This window comes from Thamnophis elegans, chromosome 8, assembly GCF_009769535.1.
Source record: "Thamnophis elegans isolate rThaEle1 chromosome 8, rThaEle1.pri, whole genome shotgun sequence".
Classification (NCBI taxonomy): domain Eukaryota; kingdom Metazoa; phylum Chordata; class Lepidosauria; order Squamata; family Colubridae; genus Thamnophis; species Thamnophis elegans.
The window spans coordinates 44,524,997-44,552,720 of NC_045548.1; the positions used below are offsets into that span (position 1 = coordinate 44,524,997).

The window sequence follows — 27,724 nt, forward strand, 5'->3', positions numbered from 1 at the left end:
ATGTAAGCTTTTGAAAGCTAAATAAATAAAGAGAGGCCTTCTGGATAAGAATAAGTGCCCTTTTTATTCATCACCTTCCTTCCCAGAACTTACAACTTTTCAAATCTTGTTAACTTTTAAATTAATCCCAATTAACATGGTAAACAGAAATGAAGCCATCGTTCTTAGTGGCGGCCACAAAAAGAGTGGCAGGCCCAGCGACGCTAGGACTGGCAAGAGTGTGCCAGAAACAGGGACAGAACAGTCCAAGCGTTTATTTGGGAGCGGTCAAAAAAAATAAGACCCTGTCTTATTTTTGGGACAACATGGTATATCCAGGTAAAAACCTACCAAATCTCAATTATATTTTTGCTTCAAAAAATATCTATAAGTGATGTATATAAGCTAAAACTGACAAATATATATGATTTAATTCCTTTCTTAGAACTGCATGCTTTTAGGAGGACGAAAGAGTACAGAGGTACCTTTAGAAGGTTATTTGGTAACACCAATCCAGAGAATATGCAAGTATCCTCTTCTTTTGAAGGTATATATTTTTGTTTGAAGAAGTGTGAAAATATGTTCTTCTGAAGATATTATATTTTACATGAAAATTGTTTCATTTTCTGAATTTTGTTTGTCATTTGGAAATAAAAATCTGTTTATACAAAGACATGAGATTATTGTTTACTAAAGGGTATAATAAGACCCATTATGCACAGAAACAAAAGTTGGAATCTAGTATTGAGATCCTTTCTATGAAATAAAGATCCCTGAATGGAGATTTTTGAAAAAAAAAAAACCCTTGGCTATTGCTAGGAAGAAACTTCTTTGTACCTATAAGTTTTCTTACTAGACTGGAAAAATAGCTGGAAGCTGTTTTGGGACAGGTTTGACCAATTGTTTAGGGGACCACACTTCTACTTAATTCCTTCCTTTTATAAACATGCTGTTGGAATCATAGTGCCTACAGTTATCCAATTGTGAGGTGACATGGGGATGAGTGCTGCTGTATAATGCCTCTAGATCTAGAATGGGTCACAGTGATGCACAAGAAATAATATACAAAGGTTCTTGTATATTACAAAATATACAATCTGCTGCTGAAGTAGGAGCTGAAGTGTGACTCTAAGAAAAGAGGCAGTTCCATATGGGGAAGTACAATGTATTTGTTTGTTTGACCAATTTATATAGCTGTCCATTTCACTAAACAAGTAACTCTGAGAAGCATATATAAATTGGAATCCTGTCCAGAACTATAAAATGGAATAGAATGGAAAGATGGAATTCTAACCACAGTATGGATGGTCCATTTCTGGAGTCATTGTACTTCTATGTATATAGTAGCCTGCTTCAGATCTCCTACTCCACTTTTACTACTGAATAATTTTGAATAAAGTTCCTGCTTGGCTATTTGCAGATGCAGTAAGAACATAAATGGTATCTAGGCATAAATGTCCATATTCATTGTATGGCTTCTGCTAATATAAAATATTAGAACTGAATATTTTGGTATTTGATTAGGGTTGTTATAAAAATAGTGAAAATATGAATCCAAAGGATTCAAATATGATCCATCACCTTAAAGACTGGAATTGGAAACTATGCATTTAATGAAAATGGATAATAATGCTAATGCTAACTATATAGTTTTAATCTCATTATCAGTTTGATATCACAATATTAAAGTGCCTATAAATTTACCTATTTATTCCCAAATGAATAGGCATGGTTTTATAGCTTTATCATGAAAATGAAATTTTAATAATTGACTTCCATTTTGAGAAGAGTATAAGAATTGATATTATTATTCTTTTTTAAAAAAAAAATAGGAATTGTTAAAGCGCACTCCCAAAAAGCACAGTGACTATTCTATCTTAATGGAAGCTCTCCAAACAATGAAAGCTGTTTGTTCCAACATAAATGAAGCCAAGAGACAGATGGAAAAATTAGAGGTTTTAGAGGAATGGCAGTCTCACATTGAAGGATGGGAGGTAATGTCATAAAATGTATTATTTTACCAAATGTGGAAGAAATAAGAACTCTGTACAATTATTATATTCTGTACAGGACATTATCATACACAATTAGAATAAATTGTTCTTTGTTTTACTTAGTAGATTGTTATCTTTGTGACATCTGATCGATCCACATCTGATTTATTAATAACAGAAATTTCAAGTGAAGTGTTTTTGGTGCCAAGGCTCCAGGAATTTCCTAGCAGTTTTGAACTTATCTTGGTTTATAAATTCACAGTTTTTTAATTGAAACTATGATTAAATCTACATATAAACAACCTTTACACACCATTAAAAAGAGACAATGAAAAAGCTCAAAAGGAAACCTTCGATCCTATTGAGGAAGTGGACCAGATCCTCAGTTCTGTCAGTGCAAACACCTGCCAATTAGATCTTTGTACCTCTTGGTTGGTGAAAGCCTCCAAGAGTTTGACTAGCAGGTGGGCTCAGGCAGTGATAAATTATTTACTGCTGGAGGGGATGTTTGGAGGGCCTTTTAAGGAGTCACTAGTTTGCCTCCTCAAGAAAACATCACCTGATCCCTCTTGTCTGAACAATTTTTATTTAGTTTTTCTTCTTCCCTTTTTAGAGAAGATGGTAGAAAAGTGGTTGCTTGGCACTTCAGAGGCTCCTGAATGAAATGGATTATATGGACCCCTTTCAGTCAGGATTCAGGCCCAATTACAGCCTCGGTCACACTTGTGGATGATCTCTGGTGAGAGCAGAATAAGAGTAGTGCAACCATCCTTATTCCCCTTGAGCTCTCAGCAGCTTTTGATACCATCGACATTGATATCCTATGGGGTCTGGGCTGAGAAACACAATTTTATGCTGGTTCAGTTCCTTTCTCCAAGGCTGGTTCCAATCAGTGTTGATAGGAATGAAAGATTGAGGTGTGTGCCAGTTGCGGCCTTTCCTAAATCAACAATCCCTTGTTATCTCATCTTTGGACTATTACAGTGAGGTGTATATGGGACTGCCTTTGAAGAGAGTTCAGAAAGTTCAACTGTTGCAGAGTGCCAGAGTGCTGAACTAGAGCTCCTCTATTAGTAGAAATTTCAAGACTGAGCAAGTGAAAAATGGAAAAATGACAGCCACAGGTTTCCCTTAAAAACTATATTTTCTATTGAGTGGAGCACAGAAATTTTAAATAAATGTGAATTTCCTTTTCAAATAATTTCCTTTCAGAATAGGAAAAAAATGTTTCTTTCTTGCCTCTTTCTCAAAAGGATGGCTTATAGGACATGACTCCTAAAAATCCTTATATTAGTTAGGAATTTTTGAATTAGTTTTTTGGGAGGAGAACCTTTTTTATGTTTTCACTGTGGTAATGGAAACAAGAGTGGTGCAAAGTTTAAAAAAATGGCTAAAATGGAAGCACATGCCTTTGCAAGAAGAAGGGCTAAAAACTGTATGGTTCCTGATGCAACCATTGCATTAGTTTCTGTAATATCATAGAACTATGAAGTAAATTCCAAAGACTGGAGGTAAAAATAACTGATCTAGAAGAAATTACTTCAAAGAAGATACAAAATAGATCTGAACATTTTTGGATGAGAATATAAAAGAAGATTCAGCAGAAGAGCATAATAGATGAAGCATATCACAGTACCTGATCAAATAGAAGTTTAATGAAAGCAGAAAAGAAATAATCTGTATTGGCCAAAGCATGAAACTATAGAGCTTTTTCTCATATGCTGCTCAGCATTGTTTATTACAATACAATACAATACAATACAATACAATACAATACAATAGCAGAGTTGGAAGGGATCTTGTAGGTCTTCTAGTCCAACCTCCTGCCTAGGCAGGAAACCCGACACCATTCCAGACAAATGGCTATCCAACATCTTCTTAAAGACTTCCAGTGTTGGGGCATTCACAATGTCTGGAGGCAAGCTGTTCAACTGATTAATTGTTCTAACTGTCAGGAAATTTCTCCTCAGTTCTAAGTTGCTTCTCTCCTTGGTTAGTTTCCACCCATTGCTTCTTGTTCTACCCTCAGGTGCCTTGGAGAATAGTTTGACTCCCTCTTCTTTGTGGCAACCCCTGAGATATTGGAACACTGCTATCATGTTTCCTCTAGTCCTTCTTTCTATTAAACTAGACATACCCAGTTCCTGCAACCGTTCTTCATATGTTTTAGTCTCCAGTCCCCTAATCATCTTGTTTGCTCTTCTCTGCACTCTTTCTAGAATCTCCACATCTTTTCTACATCGTGGCGACCAAAACTGAATGCAGTAAAGTATTAGATGCAGTATTAGATTTTAGTTTAGTGTTAACCCAAACCCAGTCAATAATGATTTTATAATGAAATTACAATTCAGCAAACTATTCCTTTGTGTGGTATATGAACTCAGTCACCATCAGATTGGCTTTTCTTTAGCTGGGTCTGTGGATGACTGAACAGTTACTCTGTTTTCCACCAAGATGAATGCAATTTATGTGCTATTTTCTCTTCCTTTTTCTCATTTAATTTATTATTCTATATTGAGTACACAACAATTAGAAACAAAGCCAGTAGTCAATAAAAACATGTAATCAACTTAATACTGTATATTAGTGATAGTTAAAATATCATTATAAGTCTATGATCTGTCACATCATTTTGAAGGTAAATTTCCCCATTAATCAAATAGATGGAAATAAAATGGCATACTGACCACTGATAATGATATTATTAGCTTAAAATAGGTTTGGTGTGGAACAACATTCAGTGCATCATCAGAGTTTTCATATGATAAAGGGACGAGAGCTTAGTAGCTAAAGAATTTCTTTGCATATAAAAGTCCCTGGTTCAATCCTTGGCACTTTGATTTTTTTTAAAAAAGATATAATATACGTATGTCATTGTTTGGCAATTGGGACTGGCAATTACTGAAGTGGTTGTTAAGTAAAATGGCAACTGTGCTTATGATATTACTTGAGCCTTCCTTTACTTTACAGACCTACAGAGGTAATAAATGCAAGAAATGGACAAAAAATTACTTTTTTCAGTATCGTCATAACTGCAAACACTTGTAGAAGGGGGTCGCTAAATGAGGATTGCTTGTAATGAGGTTTCTGGAATGTCCATTGTGAGTCCAAATAGCTCCTACTAGTTAAAATCAAACATTATTACAAATAGTCAGATAAATATATATATGGTAACACTGTTATGTACTGAAAACATATTGCCAGATAATTATGAATTACTAGTGAAGGCTTGTAACATTACACCTTCATAAATACCCTTTTAAGCAAAGTATATTTTAGTTACAATTCAGTTGCTAAATGTTTAAGAGTCAACTTTCTTCTAATGAGAGCTAATGGTCTCAGTTTAAAAAATCTACCACATTTATGATGCATTTCTTTAATAAACGTTTCTATACTAAAACAGCAGCTTTAATTAACTGAACATCTGGTTTGCTATAAGGCTTAAGAACAGAGAAATGTACTTGTTAGAGATTTTCTGTCAGAAGAAAATGTTTAGCATGTTGCTTACTTAGGAAGAAGCTATTTTTAGCATCTGATGGAGGATCAAAGCATGACTTGAATTCCTACGCAAAAGTGTTATAAATTGAACTTGGTTAATGATTATAATTAGACAATTGTAGAAAAGCAGATAACTTGAAAAATACATTAAAAAATTTATTTTTTTCTTCTTTAATGGTATACTCTCCAAATGCAGTTTTATTGAGTGGGTGTTTTATTGTAGAATCATAATTGTTAAAATAATTTGTTTTTTTGTTTTGACTTCATAACAGAAAAAATAGGATATTTTGAATTAATGCAAGCTGATAGTTTTCCTCATGCCAGCGAATGATCTCACCCATGGTTCTAAGCAGATGTTAAAAAGGAGTGGGTACAGGGTGGAGCTCCTCTGAGGAACTCCACAATTCCTCCCTTCAATTCCTCCCTCCCCTCCCCATTCTGCCTCAATCAACACTGACTGGAACTACCTGGAGGATATAAATTAAGAATTAAAAATTAAAAAGTCCAGAAATAAAAAACAGAAAAGAAAAAAAGAATATTAAAGAAAAAGAAACCGATGACTTTCCCCTTCAAGTATAAACAATTTTAGTAACTTATCACTTTCTTTTAATATACAACAAATGATCTCTTCTTTTCATATCCCATCTTTAAGCTATAAACAAATCCTTAAAAGTCTTGTTCAGCAGGTTTGAAGGTTTGAAGGTTTTATTCGACTTGTATGTCGTCCTATTCCCGAGGGACTCAGGGCGGCTAACAAAACCAAGGGGGGACGGGACAATACAAAAAGGAAAACCACAACAAAAACAAACAATAGTACAAAACAGTCTAAAAGGTCTCAACACGCATACCCATTCGAGTAGGGGATGGGACTCAGCAACCCCAGGCCTGCTGGAACAGCCAGGTCTTGATGGCTTTACGGAAAGCCTGAAGGGTGGTGAGGGTTTGAATCTCCACGGGGAGATCATTCCAAAGGGCCGGAGCAGCCACAGAGAAGGCCCTTTGGCCGGCTGATGGAATTCGGAGGAGGCCTAATCTGTGGGATCTAATGGGTCTTTGGGAGGTAATCGGCAGGAGGCGGTCTCTCAAGTACCCAGGTCCAATACCTTGTAGGGCTTTATAAGTGATGACTAGCACCTTGAAGCGTATCCGGAGACCAATAGGTAACCAGTGCAGCTCACGGAGGATAGGTGTAACGTGGGTGTACCGAGGCACACCCACAATCGCTCTCGCGGCTGCGTTCTGGACCAGCTGAAGTCTCCGAACACTCTTCAAGGGCTGCCCCATGTGGAGCGCATTGCAGTAGTCCAGTCTTGAGGTCACAAGGGCGTGAGTGACTGTTGTGAGAGCCTCCCGGTTCAGGTAGGGACGCAATTGGTGTACCAGGCGAACCTGGGCAAATGCCTCCCTGGTCATAGCCGACAAATGATCTAAAGTCAGCTGTGGATCCAGGAGGACTCCCAAATTGCGAACCCTATCTGAGGGGCGTATAATTTCACCCCCCCAGCCTGAGAGTTGGAGAACATAGCCAATTTTTGGGAGGGAAAAACACAAGCCACTCGGTCTTGTCAGGGTTGAGAGCCAGTTTGTTAACTCCCATCCAGACCCTGACAGCCTCCAGGCACTGACACATCACGTCAACCGTTTCACTGAGTTGGCACGGGACGGACAGATACAACTGAGTATCGTCCGCATACTGGTGATATTTTATCCCGTACCGCCAAATGATCTCACCCAGTGGCTTCATGTAGATGTTGTAGATGTAGCAAAAGTCCATTAAAGTTTACCAGAGATAACAAGATGCCTATTTTATCTAGCTAATAATTTAGCTATTAATTAGATTTAATCTAATCTAATAAACCAACTTTATATTCTTTCTTTCTACTTTTAACAATCTTGATCTTTAATTCCGTCAAAAAGTCTGACCCCCCCCCCCCCCCCAGTTTTCCTTAGTACTTTTCCACAAAATTATTCAGAGGTTTAACAAGTCTATTTTGTAAATCCGATATATTAAAATTATCCAGGACACTCTTTTGGTTTGTTATTTGTTTATTTCCTTTAATTAAGACATCAGTCAATTTCTTTTGTATATTCCATGTGGCATCTTTTCCCATATCGTTCTGATAGCCTTTCCTTTTTAAATCAGAGAGAAATAACCTCCCCCTCCCCAAGGATTAAATTACTGGCCAGAACCAGCAACATATCACCTTTTGTGAATCCTTGCCTAGCAAGCAGGGACATGGATTAATGGCCAAGCTCCCAGTTCTAAGAACTCTTTCTATTTCCTCAAAACAAATAGACTTAAACACTTTTAAGCTATCATAGCTACATCATGTCCCAAATCAATTTCATATGATTTTTATAGCTACAATCCAGGTCAAAATAGATTTGAGAAACTTTAGGTGATAGATATCTATAGTAACTTTATACACTAATATCTAGAATACTTCTTACAATGGCCATACAGTCCTTCAAGCCATGCCTATCAGGCTATCTGTAAACATAATAACAGCAGAAAAATAATTTGTTATTCTTGATTGCCAAAAGATGGATTCTAATAATTATTTATGCTTGGGCATGTTGGCTCCTTGCTTTTCTCCAGTGACTTTTGCTAGCATTTAATTTAATAAAGAGTGGATACTGGCAATGTTTTCAGTTCTGGGTTGTATTCTGCAGATATGAACAATGTCCTATTGTACAAATGACCAAAATTGTAAAAAAAAAAAAAATCTAACTGTAGGACCTCATCATTTCATTATGTGGCAGGTGAAGTAATAGAGATAGTTCTCAGTTAATGACCAATGACTAAGTAATCATATGACTAATAGTTTTACAATTAGTTCTTGATCTTACAACCATGGTAGCTTCCTTGTGGTCATGCAATTGCCATTTGAACATTTCATAGTAGAGTCAATAGAGAAGCTGGCAGTATGTGAAGTTGTGCTTAATGGTCATGGGTGATTGCTTAATGGCCACAACTTAACAGAACTGATGTAAGACATGACCACATAATTTTTCACAATGATTGCGTTGTTTAGTGACAGTTGCTGATCCTAATTGTTGGTGATAAGTAAGGACTATCTGTAGTAGCTAAAAATCCAATTTAACTCTTAGGTTAAATTGGGTAAAATTAGAAAAACAGAAAATTAAGCAACGACTATGTATTATAATGTTAAATCAAATTGAGTGTGTATAAGCTGATTTTATTTTTCTGCTTTGAGTTTCATATAAAGTGGCAATTGCATTATTTAGGAAATGAATTACTTTATATGTTGAAGATCTTTCTATTTTAAGCGAGTTTTTTAAATACTGTGTTTTATTGGTTGTTATTTTTGTTAAAATTATGTCATATAACTGATAAAAGAGGACTAAGGATCAGAACACTTAAAAGAAAAATTATACGAAAGGCTGAACCATTTTTCTATAAATAACAACACATGATGCTCTTACTTTTATCCTGTGCAGGCATTTTATTATTGCTTATGCTTCATAAGTTAATAATAAACCATACTTAATTGTATTTCTACTTAGGGGATCTCAAATAATAGAGCAAATTGATAATTGTTATATTTACACAAGTAAAAAGGAATTTGGGCAGAATCAGGATGAAATTATTTCTCTAAGTTTGATTTGGCAGAATCACTAAACCATTATTTGATGGCTGGGAAATAAAGATAAACTATTAGGTGATTAGGCAAAGATATAAAGTGAATAAGTATGCATGCAGTGATGTGAGGACAGAAAAGCCAAATTTGATTAGTTATGCTAATTATTTCACTCATAGCATCCTGTAAGTTGTATATGATACTATTTTGTGTTATAACAAAGCAGTATGAAATAGCTAATATGTTTAAATAAGCCTCCAAGAAAGCACTAAGAAACACATACTGCCTGCAGCAAGCCTTTTCTCTAGAGAGCCTATTAAAAATGTCTTTGCAATTACATCAATGAAAAATGTTACCCATTATTTTTAGAATGTCATAATCCTTAAGTCAGCAAAATTCTGCTTTCTTTGGAATGAATTTACTTCTTCAGTCTGATCTAGGCGCATACGGTGAATGTGCTTATACCTTTTTATTTTAAAGCAAGTTTCAACGATTTCAGAGAATGTTTATTTAACCAAATTATTTACAGGTGCAGTCTACATTTTCCTATATTTAAATTCCAGATTTTGTGGTAGGGCAGCGATTGAACATATGCTTTGGGTACAAAAATCCCTATTGGTATATAAAAATATCAGGAGCAATTGGAATGCAAAGACCTGATGGTAACAGGGAAAACTTTTTGGAAACTTTGGAGAGAAGCTTCTGATCAGTGCAACCAATTTCTAAGGCAGTATCCCCAATCTTCTTCCTCCAGCGGTATTGAATTCATCTTTGTTCTCTCTGATTGGAAATAAGTGATTTAAAATTTCTTTATGAAAGGAGCTTAAAGGGATCCTCTTAAAAATTTAGTTTCCTGGTTTTTAAAGGACCTTTAAGACAGTATTTCCAGATAATGCAACATTATCTGAAGACCCCTGAATGCTCTGGTTAAAACCGGTCCTACGAGCAACCTGGAAGTTCTGTTCCCTAACTTCCAGTTTGCCCATGGGGCTGGTTTTTCATGCTCCGGAGGCTTCAGGAAGCTCTTGAAGCCTCTGGAGAGTCTCCGGGAGGACAAGGGAGGCTGTTTTTGCCCTCCTCAGGCTCCTATAAAGCTTCTGGAGCCTGGGGAGGGTGAAAAAAGTACGCCCAAAATGGAGGGGAAAGCGCTGGTCGTGCAAGCTGGAATTGTGTGCAAAGCACACCCGTGCAAAACCCACCTGCGCTCCCCCCGCTTTTGGCACGCGAGCCAAAAAAGGTTTGCCATCATGCACTATACAGTATAATTCAATATAGTCGCTGCCTTGGGATAGAAGCTGTTTTTCAGCCTATTTGTCCTTGTTTTTATTATCCTGTATCATCTGCCAGATGGTAAAAGTTCAAAAAAAGGGTGCCCAGGATGAGATGGATCTTTAAGAATCTTTTGAACTTTCTTAAGGTAATGGGGACTATAAAGTTCTTCCAAAGGGAGGAGAGGGCAACCAGTGATCCTGTGGGCAATGACGTTAACCCTCTGGAGCGCTGTCATATCTGCAACTGTTCAATTGGCAAACCATATGCAGATGCAGTAAGTTAAAATACTCTCTATGGTGTAGCGGTAGAAGTTCACCAGCAGCTTTCCATTCAGTTGTTGTTTCCTGACAAGTCTCAGGTAGTATAATCTCTACCAGGCCCTTTTGACCAGTGCTGCAATGTGAGTGCCCCAGGTCCTCTTTTATGATAACACCCCAAAACTTAGAACTGGCCACTTGCTCACTCGGTCTCCACTCAGTCTCCCTTAAGCAAGGACTGGATGTCTGATCTTTTCCTTCTATAGTCCACTATAAGCTCCTTGGTCTTATTGGTGTTAAGGACCAAGTTATTGTCACCACACCACGAAAGCAACTGGTCCACCTCATTTTAAAATCAAGATAGGTCGATAAAGTGAATAAGATTTGATGATTAAGATTGCATTCTAAATGCTAAATCTACTTTGATGTTTTGATTAGCTACATGCATTATGTTTGTAGAGGACTGAATATTTCTTCGGTTTGTCTTTCGACTTTTGGGTCCACATAACTGTTATTTTCATGTTTCTTCTCTAGGGATCTAACATCACAGACACTTGCACAGAAATGCTGATGTGTGGTGTTTTGTTGAAAATTTCAGCAGGAAATATACAAGAACGAGTGTTCTTTCTTTTTGACAATCTTTTGGTCTATTGCAAAAGAAAGCATAGGTGAGGCACATTAATTTATTGATGCTTTCAAGATTGAACATATATAAATAATCTGAATTTAAATGTTAAAAAATATATTTGAAGATTTTAACTATTATAATGCTCAGATAATGACAATTCTAGAAGTACAAGGTTCCATCTAATGCAAAACAATAAACTTTTAAGAATAAAAGTTTAAGGCTACAAAGCATGTTTTTTTGCATTGCAACCAAAATTTCTTATTAAAATGATATTGATTTTATAATTACTACTAAATTATAAATTTATCTGCAACAGCATTAAATAAAATGAGGTCTAGATATAACAAAAAAAATTGGCGTATAAATAATTGCTACTAATACTAATAAACAAACTTGGTGAACCTGAAGTGCAGCTAATACTTTTAATATTTGTACAATACTTTTCCTTAATTAGACGACTGAAAAACAGCAAAGCTTCTTCAGAAAGTCATCGATACTTTTTCCGAGGCAGAATAAATACAGAGTTGATGGAAGTTGAGAATGTTGATGATGGCACAGGTATATGAATAAACATCACTTTCTTAACTTATTGTTATCTATTGGATATTGACTTTGTGTCTCATATAATAATACAAGTAATCCTTGCTTAAAGATGGTAATTGAGACTAGCAACTCTGTCATTAAGTGATGTGGTTGTAAAGTGTGATGTCACATGACTGCACTAATATACAACAAAGGTTGCATCAGTTCCAGTTGCCGTGGTTCAGCAAATGCTGCAGAGCTGTGAAGTGCAACATCACATTATCGCTATTTGTGACCTCCTGCTGGCTTCTCCATTGACTTTGCTTATTGAAAGCATTAAAGGTAACCCAATGGCAATCACATGATACTGGGATGCTGAGCATGTTGTAAGTTCAAGCAGGTTGCCAAACACCTGATTCATGATCACAAAATTACAGAGACATTACAACAGTCCCAATTGCAAGTTGTAAATCTCCTTGTTCCATGCTGTTCAGTGCTATGATAACTTTGAATGGTTGCTGAATGAATGGTTGTTAAACAAGGACTACCTGTATATAATTTCAATAACTTATGCAATTATTTGATGTAAATAAATTTGGCATAAATGGGAGACCAAAGGTTATACCAATAAGAAAATTATGCTCCTATTTATAAACAATGGCCTCTGATTTTGATTACGGTATTTTTGGAGTATAAGACGCACCGGAGTTTACGACGCACCAAGATTTTGAAGAGGCAAATTAAAAAAAAAAACTTTTTGCACTCTGCAGACCTCCCAAAAACAACCCGTTTTTCGCAAAAATGGGCCTGTTTATTATTTTTTTTAAAGGCATGAATAGCCTTTAGCATTTTTGCTCCTGAGCAAATAATGGCCCGTTTTTTGTGAAAACGGGCCCGTTTTTTGTCAAAAAAAAGAGCATGTATAGCATTTAGCAGATTTATAGGATGCTCCTGGGGGCTGGTGGGGCCAAGATTGAGCAAAAAACGGCCTATTTTTCCACTCATTTCTGCCTTCCCCAGCCCCCAGGAACACTCTGAAAACTCCTAAAAGCTATGCACAGCCATTTTGGTGAAGGGGGTGGGATTTCGGGAGGCAAAAAATGCTGTACTCAGTGTATAAGACACACCCAGATTTTCAGCCTCTTTTTTGAGGGAAAAAGGTGTGTCTCTGAAAAATCCATACAGTAGGACAGTAGGTCCTAATTGTGTGAAACTATAATGAAGCAGCATATTTCAAGGATCCATCTAGTCTGCCCGATCAAATTGGCTTGGCAGATACTATAAACAACCAGCATTTTGAATTGTAGAACCATGTAGAACACATTGCAGAAGGCAGGTTGTGAGGTGTCCAAGCATGAATGACTCTCTTTTTTTAAATAGAAACTGTCATTTCTATTACAATGTTACTTAGTACATGCTTTGTTTTTGTTTGTTTTATTTAACCTTTTGGTAAATGTATGGATTTTCCTAAGACTAGCATTGCTGTTTAGATAACAGAGAGACATTTGATTTGGTTTGGCTTGACAGGATTACATTCCTAATTTTGAATTGGCACTAAAAAATTAAATGAATTGTAACTTCCTCCTGATTCTTAAACCATTTTAAAATGTCCATAAAACATAGGAGGAAGCACACGGATTCTAGCATTTATCTGGGGAAGCTTTACTTTTAAGTAAGAGCAGATTGTAATCCTTAGGGTTAGATCAGAAGCAATTTTGTACAATTCAGAGCATTTAGTAGCCATCGGATGGAAAGTACATCTCAGATTTTCCTTTCTGTGATCTTTTTTCAGCGGATTATCACAGCAGTGGTCACATTGTTCTCAACGGTTGGAAGATACACAACACAGCAAAGAATAAATGGTTTGTGTGTATGGCCAAAACATCTGAAGAAAAGCATGAATGGCTTGAAGCTATCCTAAAAGAAAGGGAAAGAAGAAAAGGTGAGACCATGAATTTTATTTCTATACACTCTCACACCTGGAGAAAGTACTGTGTCAAGAGAAATTTCCTGACAGTGAAAACAATTAGTTAGTGGAATAGCTTGCCTTCAGAAGTTGTGGGTGCTCCATCACTGGAGGCTTTTAAGAAGAGACTGGACCGCCATTTATCTAAAATGGTATAGGATCTAATGCTTGAGCAGGGAGTTGGACTAGAAGACCTCAAAAGACCTTTCAGCTCTGTTATTCTGTTAATTCCTTTTTCTTGCATTTCTCATCTGAAGGATATAGAACATAAGTGATCTCATAGATCTCATAAGTGAATAAGATCCTGAAGTGTTATGATCCTGCTGGATATTCCTCTGATGAGAAGGATAGAAAAGAAGTGGAGTTAGACATCTAGGGACATGATATATGTGTTTCTAGTAATGATGAAGCCAATGACTTCTCTCTGGTTGAATTAGATCCACCAAGCCACTAAGAAACCTCCCATGCCCTCACTGATAGCTTCTCGGAAACTTAGCCTAAGATGTTCAATAAAAATTCAACAGCAGAGCAGAAGTCCCTGGATTTTTTGGGAAAGAAAAATTATTTCCCTCTCCCAAATAATTTAAAAAAATATTCTATCCACGTTATTGCTTATTGTTTACAAACCAATAATATCTATATTAGTCTTGGAATTACTAATTCTTTCTATTTATTACTTGCAAGCAAAAACCCAGCAACCCTCAGACACTTCAGCTTTGGGCAGTTAATGCTGATATAAGATGGCAAAGTTTTGTAGAAAGAATTCTTACTTGAAATACATTCTTTCTCTCTTTCCATTCCAACTCCCCTCTAACATATAGCTGTGGAGTTTTACAGATGAATCAAAGTTTGTGCAGATGAATCAAATTTTGTAGTAACATTGTTCAGCAAGAAGCAATAATTGGTGAGAGCAGCAGAATAATCCAGAGCATTGAAAGTTGGGGTGGGAGAATGTAATTTTGGTCCTACGTGAAGATTTTCACATTGGTTTTATTTGATAAGCAAAGTAGATCTTCAAGCACTGTAGAAAATTATAGCCAACAAAGAAGGAACCAAAATAAGAGCAAGAATCAGACTATTTATCACATTAGTTCTCAAAAGGAAAGCTTCTGAAACATTTATATAAGGATTGTCTTTCGATGATCTATGAAAGAGGTTTTCAAACTTGGCAACTTTAAGATTTGTGGAACTATGCTGGCTGGAGAATTCTGGGAGTTGAAGTCCACAAGTCTAAAGTTGCCAAATTTGGGGATCTCTGATCTATGAGTCTAGTTCAGTCATACCATCTCCAAAACATCTGTGTAAACAGCTTTTTTATAAATCAGGATGCACTGACTTAATTATGTATGGAATAACAAATGATTCATAGACAAAAAAGTTTGCAGAATTCAAATGCCTTCACTAAAAGTAGTTGTAAACAACATTCCATTCACCCTGAATAAAAAGGAGCTTTTGTTTATTTTATAATTCTATTCACATTCATGAATATAAAGCAATTGAAAAACTTTACCTAAGTATAAGTGAAAGGGAAATTTAGCTGACTACTTTATGAAGTAGTGAGATTATGATCTTAGAAGATTTTTTAAAAATTATTAGCTTTCTTTCTTCATAGGTTGTGAGCATTGTGTGTATTCTATCACAATGGAATATTACTAAATTATTTTCGCAATTCTATTAAAGTTTAATTGCATATTAACACTTAATCTGTTAGCTGCTTTGAATATATTGTGAATAAAAAGATGAAGTACATTTGAAAAAATGCTACAAATAAAAACTTAAAATATTTTTAATGCTTAAAAATAATACATAAAATATTCTCTTCGCTGTTCTGCAATCACAATAGCCTCGAAATGAGCAGCCTGTAAAGCAGTTGTGGCTGTTGTAAAACATTGGGCCACCCCTCACATGACTGCATGACTGATCTCATGTACCTAATAGCTGCAATGCTGATATAATTTGCTAAACTAAAACCAAACAAACCTTATAGCTTACCATAATATGTGTCCTAAACCAGTGCAAATACAACCCTTGCTCTTTCTAGAAAACTGTAAATTGAATCCAACATTATTCAGGCAGGTTTAAACTTCCATATCAGCCTAGTGTGAGTAAGAGTTACCCATTATTTCACTACTAGGAGGTTTTGTGTGTGTGTGTGTGTGTGTGTGTGTGTGTGTGTGCGCGCATGTGTGTGTGCGTGCATGCATGGTATATGGATGTATTACACCAGTATTTATGCTTTGTCATTATAATCCAGTTTGTTACTTTGACACTATTGGTTCCTCGTTTCCCTGACAACTGTTAAACAATGGCTAGTCCATTCAGCTTTTGAAATGATTTTCAGATAAAAGTTCTCATGAATGGAGATATTTATATTTATTGTGTATTAGAAAAGGAGCTTTGCTAGACTTGTTTCTTGAGATCATCTTAACACTAAATATACTACAGTAGAAATTTTAACCTGAATCTTTCAGTATTCTGTTTGTGTGTGTGTGGGGGGGGTGTATTTGTTTATAGAAAATCATGTCTGGAATGATTTGTTTGAACTTGTCCAGCTGCTCTTGGAAATGTTTATTTACTATTCTAATTTTAAATGTCTTTAATGTACGGTAAATCACAAATTATTTTATATTTAAAGTTACTAGGATTGAAAACTAAAGGACAGTGCCCCACAATAGATAGATAGTAATATATTGTTTGGATATATTTCAAAATTATTATATTGTGATTTGTTTTTCAGGGTTAAAACTTGGTATGGAACAAGATACATGGGTGATGATTTCTGAACAAGGAGAAAAGCTTTACAAAATGATGTGCAGACAAGGGAATTTGATCAAAGACCGAAAGAGGAAATTAACCACTTTTCCAAAATGTTTCCTTGGAAGGCATGTGTTTAATGTTTGAGTTTAAAATTTTGTCTCATTATTTAGTTATTTATCAAATTATATAAATCAAATGGTCAGACTATTTAGAATTTCTGTTTTAGTCTCACTCTCACTCTAACTAGTGAGTTACTTAATCCAGTCTAGGTATTGAGTGTGCTACACAATATTCCTGAAAAGAAGCCAGATATTATACAATTATACAAATGTTTTTGGAATGATGATAACCATAAATACAATGGTATCTGTCTGTCAACCTATCCCCCAAGCTTTAAAAATGCAATGTTGATACTATAAATGTTATTTTACATATGCAAAAAGTAATTGGTGAATTGCCTCTCTGTCTTACATGTGCATAGAGTTCTGTCCTATAGTTTAGAATATTAAATAGAATGTGTTATGTATTACAGTCATTTTTAAAAATGGATTAACAAGATAGAGTAGCATAAACATCTCTCTTTTGGCCTTGTCAAATATAAAGACATTTTAGAAAACATACAATAATATTAAAATAGGTTAAAATAACCATGGCCTATAAACATTTCTCTCTCTCTCTGTGTGTATATGTATGTATATATGTACCATATTTTTCGGAGTATAAGACGCTCCGAAGTATCAGACACACCTAGCTTTTGGGGAGGAAAATGAGAAAAAAATCTGCCTCCGGCTCCCAGCAATTTGCCTCCTTGCAGCAAACAGTGCAGACGATATACACTGTTTGTGGTGTTACATTTCAGACTGTACTTGTACTGAAAGTATACGTTATTCTCTGCTATTTAAAAGATACAATAGCACTGAGCCTCTTTAGATCAAGCATTTATTTTAAGAACTTCTTCATTTTGTTAAGTTGTCTAGAACAATAATAGAGCAGTCTTTAAAAATAAGTGTAATAATGTGAACATTCTATAGGCCTTTATAGTTATTGACTTACCTCCTTGCAGCAAATAGCAAACAGCCCATTTCAATTTAGCTTGATTAGCACAAGAAAAAAAAATCTGCCTTTGCCTCCCAGCAATATGCCTCCTTGCAGCAAACAGCAAACAGCCTGTTTCAATTTCAGCTTCAGCTGGGCCTCCCAATGACCAGCTGTTTCAGGCTGCAGGGATTGCCATAGCCTATTGCCGCCTCCGCAAGCCCCATTTTCCCCATTTTCTGCAAGGAGGTAAATTGCTGGGAGGCACAGGCCAAAGAATGGGGGACGGTGGGTGGGTGGCGCTACATTTGGTGTATAAGACACACCCAAATGTTTACTCTCTTTTAGTGGGGGAAAAGTGCATCATATAGCCGAAAAATAGGGTATATGTGTGTGTATATACCATACACAACCACAATGCATCTATTTTTCACCTTTTTTATGCAGATAGTCTCAGGTATTTTACTGAAGATGAGTGCTATTTTGTTTAATTACTAAAGATATTGAATAATAAAACTGATTGAATTATTGCTTCTAGGAACATCAGATTCTTCCTGCATCCCAGACATTTGCCTCACCAAACTTATCAATGCAAAACAAGCGTTAAGTTCTAGCAATAGTTTGTACCTATGGACATTGATGAAGTCTGATCAGACTTCATCAAATTTCTGTAACCAAAAACTCTCACATAATTCTTAATACCTTTTTACTGAACTTTGCACCGTTACCTTTTGAGACAGGGCACATAGGAAAATTATAATGTGACGTGTAAAACGACTTACCATAATTAAAAAACAAAGAAATCTCCCCCTCTGCACCTCAGAAAAAAAGGATGCAGATGGAATAGAATACTTGCCCCAGTGCCATTAGCTTTGATTTATTATTTCATCCATTACAGCTTTCAGTTCTTCCAATAATATTAAAGGCAGCTCTGGCCACCAACATTTTATTGACTCTTATTCCATCCTAGCTATTAAAGAAACAAAACATTGTGAATTCTAAAACCACAAATTTAGATTTTAATCTGATATCTATCCTCTTCTTTCATTGCAATCAGAGCAGTTTATTCATGAATAGACATGGATTGGATTACACCATTAATGAACAAAATGTATTATGTTTCTTTTTAAGGAATTTTACTTCTTTACCACGTTTAACTTTGACATGTTAAAATATTTTTTGTCTATCTGCTTTTTTCTTAATCAGTGAGTTTGTATCTTGGTTATTGGAAACTGGAGAGATTCACAGACCCGAAGAAGGTGTTCATCTCGGTCAGGCTTTGTTAGAGAATGGCATTATCCACCATGGTAAATAAGTTACCTTTTCTAACAATTATTTGCAAATATTTAACTTTTTTTACTTGTCAGTAGGTGTACAGATTACATAATTGTTTATGAGAATGACATTTATTGTAGCCAAAAGTAACAGAATAAGTCTTTATAGTGAGGAATAGTGGAATAGTGAGGTCCTTGATGCTCTGAGTTTAATTGTTTTCTAATGAACATTTCATTATCAAACTAGATAGCATCATCACTATCTTTGGAACAGTTTCGTGTTTGTTCTAACTTTTAGTTTTCAGTTTTAGCCTAAAGAGTAACCTGTTTTATTGTATCTATTATATCCATGTTGAATCCAAATGATGTTTAAGAGCCTACATGGATCTGATATTTTCTTTTTGGTCTTTTATAGCTTGTCTCATACTTTGCTGTTTTTGTTTTTGTCTAGTTGTTATTTTATGCTGGTTATTGACCAAAATAAAGGAATTTACTTATTTACTTATTATTATGTAGACCCAGCTGTGTTTCCACAGGAACTGAAATCTTAAAATAAAGTTGAATGGCCCATCTGTTTTTGTTGAAGCAGAAAATCACTGTGCATGTGAGAGACAATTAGATTTACATTAGAACTGTATTATATTCTGGATTTGCTATTTCTACTTTAAGTATCATTAACAGCATAAGGATTTTATTGATATTATATGTATATGTATATGTATATCTATCTGTGTGTATATGTATGTATGTGTGTGTGTGTGTGTGTGTGTGTATATATATATATATATATATATATATATATATAAAATATGTATATGTATATATATATTTGTGTATGTGTATGTGTATATGTATGTATGTATGTATACATACATACATACATACATACATACATACATATATATATATGTTGCATTTGTGCTGATAAATAAATAAAGGGAGACTAGTATAGATCTGGCTTAGCTGATAAAGGAGGAGAGCCTGTGGCTTAGTGGCTAATACAACTGCCTGATATGTAATACAGCCCAGCTTCGATTCCCAGTAGGGTATGGCTAGCTGATGAGAGCTAAATAGCTTGAAATAGATCTATACTATTCTCCCTTTATTTATTTATCAGTACAAATGCAACACAAATGTAACAAAGGCAACATAAAAACATGGCTTTCTGCCTGGATGGCTCCTAGGGTGAGCCGAAAGCCAGAAAAAGGGAAGCAGTATGCTCCCTCCCATATTTGGGCGTACCAAGGGAGTTTGTGGGTGCTTTAAATTCACTTCTTTTTAAAATTTTAAATGGATCATAGTATATGGAGGGAAGTATGCAGTGGAGTACCCCAAGGCTCTGTTTTAGGCCCAGTACTCTTCAATATCTTCATCAATGATTTGGATGAGCGAATAAATGGGGAACTCATCAAATTTGCAGATGACACCAAGCTGCCAGGAATAGCCAACACTCCAGAAGACAGGCTTAAGATACAGAAGGATCTTGACAAACTTGAACATTGGGCACTATCTAATAAAATGAAATTCAAAGTTGAAAAGAGTAAGGTTCTACATTTAGGCAAGAAAAACGAAATGCACAGGTACAGTACAGGTGGTACCTTGCTCAATAGTAGTAACTGTGAGAGGGATCTTGGAGTCCTAGTGGACAACCATTTAAAATGAGCCAGCAGTGTGCAGCAGCTGCAACACAGTTCTAGATTACATAAACAGAGGGATAGAATCAAGATCACGTGAAGTGTTAATACCACTTTATAATGCCTTGGTAAGGCCCCACTTGGAATACTGCATTCAGTTTTGGTCGCCACGATGTAGAAAAGATGTGGAGACTCTAGAAAGAGTGCAGAGAAGAGCAACAAAGATGATTAGGGGACTGGAGACTAAAACATATGAAGAACGGTTGAAAAGAAGGATTAGGGAAGACATGATAGCAGTGTTCCAATATCTCAGGGGTTGCCACAAAGAAGAGGGATTCAAACTATTGTCCAAGGCACCTGAGGATAGAACAAGAAGCAATGGGTGGAAATTAATCAAGGAGAAAAGCAACTTAGAACTGAGGAGAAATTTCCTGACAGTTAGAACAATTAATCAGTGGAACAGCTTGCCTCCAGACATTGTGAATGCCCCAACACTGGAAGTCTTTAAGAAGATGTTGGATAGCCATTTGTCTGGAACAGTATAGGGTTTCCTGCCTAGGCAGGGGGTTGGACGAGAAGACCTCCAAGGTCCCTTCCAACTCTGTTATTGTATTATTGTATACTTTTTATCTAATAATAAATAATTCAAATATATGCTTTTCATATCAGAATAGTTGAATTAAAGCCTTCAAGTCAACTCAACTCAAATACAACTCAACTATTCAAAGTCATGTTGGTTTTTTTTGGCAGCAAGGCAATAATCACTTGCAATTGTCTTCCTCTTGTTTGTTTGTTTGGTTTTTTTTGCTTTATGCCTAGCAAATAGCTTTGGGATTCCTTGAAGTTCTCCCATCTTAAGTACAAACCAGGCTACTTTACAAGTGCAGACAAGGATATGCATCTGAAGAAAACAGAAGTTAACGTATCTTAATTAAATATTTAATATTTTTGTTGTTAGTCAAACAACAGAACAAAGTGATTCAAGGATGCAAAGGTTATAAATTTATAAATTTTCAATCATAGATATAGAAGAATATAAATGTTAGCATTTTTGTTTGATTTTCAAATAACTTAAACCCATTAATTGTTGATAACAGACTAATTGGTGGTACAGACTAAATAAGATCAATATACAACTTGCTTCTTCCTGTTTTGTAGCTCAATTGTTTAAAATATCCAGATGCTGCATTTAATATTTTTGTTGATGTTTCTGTATCTTGTTTTGTTTTCTGATATTGCATAATTCGTTTGTTTGAAAACCTTCTTTTTATCAGTTTAATTGTTTATCATATTTAAGAAAAACTTAAAAGAGCTGTGTTTGAAAGTGTCTGGGAAAGAGAGATTATGTAACATGACATGGGATATAGAGTTATATTTATGTAGCCATTAAATTGCACCCTGCTGTTAGCAGCTTAAAAACATTGCTGGGCATTTATTTAGAAAAATGCCTTGATTTTCATTGCTCCTTTGAAATATATTCTGATAGGGATATGAAGCATGTTAAGAGACAATCCTTCATTAAATACTAAATTGTGTTTAGGTTTTAAAACTTTTCAGAGTAGAACCTCCAGCAGCCAGTAGAACTATAAGAAAGAAAAATCAGTAAAAGACTACTGGAGTCCAATAATGCTGAAGTTTTATGTTTATTTTTAAAAAGACCTGTTTTGAACTGATAAGGATTCAAATAGCTCTTACTTAAATATCCCAAAGCTGCAACTGAGAAAAAATATACATTTTCACTATTATACCAATAAATTGTGAGAAAAGACTCAAATTCCTGACCTGACATAGACAAAAATATTTTAGTACTAAGAGGAGAATTGTTCACTTGCTGGAATACTTGTAATACTCCCACATTATTTTCTAATAAAGCTTGATAATGAGGACATTGTGAGATTTGTTCTTGAGAAAAAGATTTATTTTCAGTTCAGGCAGTTGGCAGTGGCTACTAAAGAATGAGAGAGACGGATTAAAGATTCATATTATGATTCAAATTTGGCAACCACTTTTGGAATAAATTTGGTAATTGCAGGAAAATTTTGGGTTCATAAGTTATGCATTTACTATTTTAATGTAATTTTCCCCATGCTAAGATATCTAGGAATAATGGGACATTTGTGTGTTTGACAAAGGTGATGAAGTACATTAGGGTTGTCAAATTCACGGCCCACGGCCAGGATGCATCATGCGCTGGCCACGCCCACCCCAGTTTAATGAAGGGGGGGAAGTTGCAATATGTCACGTGACAACAATGTAACGTTGCAAGTTTGATACCCATGATGTATCGCATTCTTTGCAAAATTAAATTCTTGCTATTCAGATTCAGGGCAAACAATAAAATAAAAGCATATGGTGAAGTCTAATGAAACCTCATTAAAACCATTGTGAAAAACGGCAAACCTATTGCAGCCAATTATTGCAGCATACTTCTAGCTTTTTTCATATATTTTCTTTACATTGACATATTTTTATGTTTGTTTTTGGGTTAGTTACAGACAAACATCAGTTTAAACCTGAACACATGCTCTATAGATTCCGTTATGATGATGGCACATATTATCCAAGAAATGAAATGCAGGATGTAATTTCAAAGGTAAAACATTATACTAAATAGTTATACTAATTAAAAATACAAACATTTTGATTAAAAACAAAAAATATGGCATCATAAAACTGGTGTTATAAATTTAATATAAGTTAAATTTCCTGTTTTCCTGATGTGCAAAAATAAGGAGATAAAATTATATTCTGTTGAGGTGTTGAAATGAAAGACAAATTATGTTATATAATATTAAATCCTAATATAATGTAATAGGTAAGTATAATTTGATTGAATTTAGCAATGTTATCTATGTTCTCTTATTTTACAGTTTAATGCTAGTATTCTTTCAAAGAATAACATGCTATATTCATTTGCTTAAAGAGTAGAAGCAGGCCAATAATTCATTAAAAATAAGCTCAGTGTGTGCATGAGTTACATGCATCCTTCCAGTTATTCTTTTGCTTCATTTAATCCCAGTAAATAAATTGGGAAAGAATACCTTAGTAGTGCTTCTCAACCTTAATGCTGGCTGAGGAATTCTGGGAGTTGAAGTCCATAAATTGCTGAGGTCAAGAAACACTGCTTTGGTGTGATGTTTTGCGATAATGCTTTTAATGCTCTGATAAGCAAGCTAACAAACCCTGTTTTAAATCTTGAATTATGATCCTGGTATAATAAACAGGTTAAAAATGTCTGATTTATGTATCTGTTCTTGCGAAGGGATGAGTAATGTACGAACAACAGAGGGTTGTAACTAAATAAACTACAAATCCTACTTTATCATGATATTGTGATCAGAAGTGCATAACCGCTTTCAAGCCTACACTTTGAACATGTGATAATTAAACCAGTGGTGGGATTAATTTTTTTTCAAATTTATTTTTAAAACAAATCCATATTTATTTTTTAAGAAGTAGCTATTGGAATTTTTCTGGATTTCAAATATGCTTTTGAAGGAATTTTTTTCTCTCTTATTTTATAAAGCAATTTAAATTGAAGTCATATATTGCCAGTATTAGAGACAGTAACCTGTATAAATAAATATATATGGACTTTACTTGATATTGAGTAATTTAATTGAATATTGTTCATGTACTTAACAGGGTGTAAGATTATATTGTCGTCTTCACAGTCTGTTTACTCCTGTGATAAGGTAAGTTTGAGTTTGGGTTGCTTAGTTTCGTAAGGTTACAGTTGTTGCTACCCACTTATGTAGCTCTTGTTCAATAATTGTTATTGTTCTAGTAACAGAAGACTAAGCTGAAATTATAGCCATAGAAAGTCTGCCTAGAATAGCAGCCTTTCATAAAAACAGTCATTTTACTTTGATTATTGACAAGCAAAGCCTTCAATAAATGGTGTAAAACTAATGCAAGGCATGTTTGCATCTACGCTCCTATTTCCAGTAGATAGACAATTACAGAAACATTTTGAACACACACATATCTGCACAAACACAACAAACACATACATGGTGTGTGTGTGAGCAAGTCTTTGTGCGTACCCTATGTATGGACAAAAAGCCTACAGGTTGATTCATAGATAGATTTAAAAGCATAAAATAAAATTAGTTAGAACAAGGCATAATATTTCATTTCAATGCAAACTAACAAAAATAAGAGAAAAATATAATTAATAAACAATACAAATCCTGAAAGAAAAAATATAAGCCATCTCGGCATGTCACTTATATATTAAATATCAAACAATGATCATTTTAAATAATAAATCTTATGTTCTTCTAGATATTATGAAATGTATGTCACAGAGAACATACTGCATTGTTTTGATTAGGGGAAAAAATTACCCTTTCAAAAAGGGATAAATTACATATCTTGAATCTAGTCCTTAATGTCCAGAAAATTAATGCTTTTCCAATTTCTCACGCCAGATACAACCAAAGTTTTTAAATAACAGTGAAGTGTCCCACATTTTAGATTAACATAAGTCAATGTGACATTAGTATCTTTACTACTGAAAGATTTTTCCCTAAATCTACTTATGTACTGTACATTAAAATATTGTTCCAAAAAGATAACTCACAGCACTAAATCATAATTTAATACCTCATCACATTTTTTGCAGTGCTAACAGATAAAATCTCTTTTCAAATACATTATTTGGAGTATCCAATAAATTCAAATAGAACATTTTTATGTACCAATCTTAAATCTGATGAAACAAATTTAACATTCTTTAAAGTTTGCAAGTATTGGCCTACTCTTTAAAAAATATTCAAACATTCTAGTCTTCAAGGACCACATATAATAGTCAGAGAAGGAAGTCAAGCATGTTTCCTCTGAAAAAGAATTCTAAAAGATGAAGTTACACATCCAAAAAGTTTTGCGTTTTATGAAAACCAGCAGGTTCTCCTGAGCGCTACTTGGAGAGTCCAAGCATGGGTTAACATAGTCTAGGACTGAGTATCTTTTTTCCCCTTTGACCACACCTCCCTTTGCCTCTACAATCTCAGATTAAAAACTCAGTCCGTCCAATGAAGACTTGAATTTGGGGAGTTCCTCGGTCCTAGAGCAAATAGAGTGGACTTCCCATCATTAGTGCCTTTCTATTACCATCACATCCCTAAGACCACCTCATCTGTTGGACATCTGATTCTGCTGAGAATTGTGGAGCGTCTTACAGCTGCTTGTCGTTGCTGAGGGATTGTCTGTTTAGCTGACTGCCGCTGGTGGAAGCGGAAGCATGAGTCATTCGCCCAGCATCTGCTGGCGAACGGTGGGAGGGGAGGAAGACTTCCCTTGTCGTTCCCTTCATGTGGCAAACGTTCCAGGTAGCGCGGAGCCTTCTCGCTGGCTCGGAAAGGGCGCGGGCGGCTTTCCTTATACTGTCGGCCGTCGCGTCGGCCATTTTGGAGATTTGCGTGCTTTTCCCCAACAATGGGCAGGATCTGCGCGCGCAGTGGTGGCCATTTTGGATGAGCTGTTTTGCAGCCGCATATAGCCAGTGTGAGTGAGAGACGTCTACAGGGCTGCAGCGAACCAGGGAAGCGGTCTCTATTGTCGCTTGCTTGGAGCCGCTGCGATCGATGGGCCGCCTCTCCATACCCCAGCAGCATTGCGGATCGCCGTCTGGGAGGCCGGAGACTTGTCTGGGGCACCAGCAAGTCACATCTTCCCATGCTAAACCAGACAGAGGGATGTGGACGGCCTGAGGAGGGACCTAGTCCTGCGGGCGCCCCTCTCCACGATCTGCAGGCGCCAGCAGCCGGCTGGCTTGCGCCCAATTCGGCCTAGTGAATTAGCTCCTCGTCGCCTTCTCTTTGGCTGAACCACCATGCCAGACGGAGGTTTGGAGCTTCAAGCGGCCCAGTCAGGGCCCTCAGCCAAACGGGCCAGGCTGGATCACCCGCCCAAGGGGGGAAAAGGGAACAAGGGCTCTTCCCGTAGGCACCCCATGGTGCCTTCTGAAGGCAATGATCATAAGGACGGTGCCAAGCACCGCAAAGGGGGGGGTCCCCTATTCCATGGGAGCATCACCCATCCCCGGAATGCATGGAGGCACCTGATCCCACCCCAGGGCAGAGGCTGGAGCAGGGACCTGGCTCCCCCAGGGCGAGCAGGTCACCGTAATCAGCAGGGAAAATATTCAGGGATTCCTCCCCTGCAGCTTCATGGGGATACCCAGATTCTCCCAGTTCCTCCCTGAGGGAGGAACTGGCACCCTCACAAGTTTCTCTCCGTCTGAGGAGGGCTCAACCTCCGGGGCCTACAGGAGCTGCAGGGATTCTAGTAAGGTTCACCGCAGGGAGAGCAAAAAGTCAGCCCTGTCCGCAGAGATGAAGGAGGTCATATCTCTGGCCATCTCTCAGGGCATTGTTGAGGGCATGAAGTATTTTACTGGTAAAGAGGTCCCTTCCAAACCTAAGCATGGGTCCAAACTGACCCCTGAGCAGCCCCCAGCCTCCCCCAGCACCTCGGTGGCTACGGAGGAGTCCGCCCTGGAAGAGGGGGAGGTGGAGGACTTTCAGTTGTCGGAAGACGAGGACCTCCCTCCGGACCAACCGGCCTTCACCGGCCTTTTTAAACCTTCTCTCTCTAAGTCCATCCTACATAAGGCGAAGGCGGCCACAGAGCTAGGAACCACTCCCAAGGGGTCCACCTCTGGGCCCCAGGCACCAGAGACCACAAAGAAGGCCTATTTAAGGAAACAGCCTCAACACAGGAATTCATTCCAGTGCTGGAGCTCTTCATGGATGTGGTCCAGAGGCAGTGGATTCAGCCTGGGACCTTGACCAACCTGGGCGGGGGTGACAAGTCTTTGTACACCGTTGAGCCAAAAATGGAGGAAGACCTGAAGCTACCTGAGGTAGACGCTACGGTGGTCTTTCTGACCTCTACCTCCAACCTGCCGGCGGACCTTCTAGAAGGTCTCAAGGCGGAGGATAAGAAGTCAGAGAAGGCATGCCTTAAAACTCATCAGGCGGCCGCCTGGGCTATTAGAGCCTCCACCTCCGCCTCCTTTTTCGTAAGATCTTCTCTCCTCTGGCTAAGGCAATTAAGATCCAGACCCCACTCGGGGGGATCTTGATGGAGGCACAACTTAACAAAAATCATCACAGCAGTGGAATATTCCGCTGATGCGTCCTTAAATGCAGCAAAATTTGCATCCTGGGTGCTGGCTTCTAACGTTACCTCTCACCGTTTGCTCTGGCTTCGCCACTGGCAGGCGGAGATGAAGGCAAAGTAGAAGCTGGCATCCACTCCATTCAAAGGGAGTCTCCTCTTCGGAGAAGCCTTAGACAAA

At 36.7% G+C, this 27,724-nt stretch overlaps 1 protein-coding gene across 1 annotated transcript in view; it reads left to right on the top strand.

The window, feature by feature from the left end:
- Positions 1-27,724, top strand: part of PREX2 (phosphatidylinositol-3,4,5-trisphosphate dependent Rac exchange factor 2) — a 138,206-nt gene that overhangs the window by 38,509 nt on the left and 71,973 nt on the right. The window contains exons 5-13 of the mRNA XM_032222719.1: positions 425-526; positions 1,812-1,973; positions 11,137-11,270; positions 11,685-11,788; positions 13,545-13,694; positions 16,456-16,600; positions 18,717-18,817; positions 22,908-23,011; positions 24,064-24,113. Coding sequence (XP_032078610.1) covers positions 425-526; positions 1,812-1,973; positions 11,137-11,270; positions 11,685-11,788; positions 13,545-13,694; positions 16,456-16,600; positions 18,717-18,817; positions 22,908-23,011; positions 24,064-24,113 — 1,052 coding nt within the window. The remainder of the gene's footprint in view (positions 1-424; positions 527-1,811; positions 1,974-11,136; positions 11,271-11,684; positions 11,789-13,544; positions 13,695-16,455; positions 16,601-18,716; positions 18,818-22,907; positions 23,012-24,063; positions 24,114-27,724) is intronic.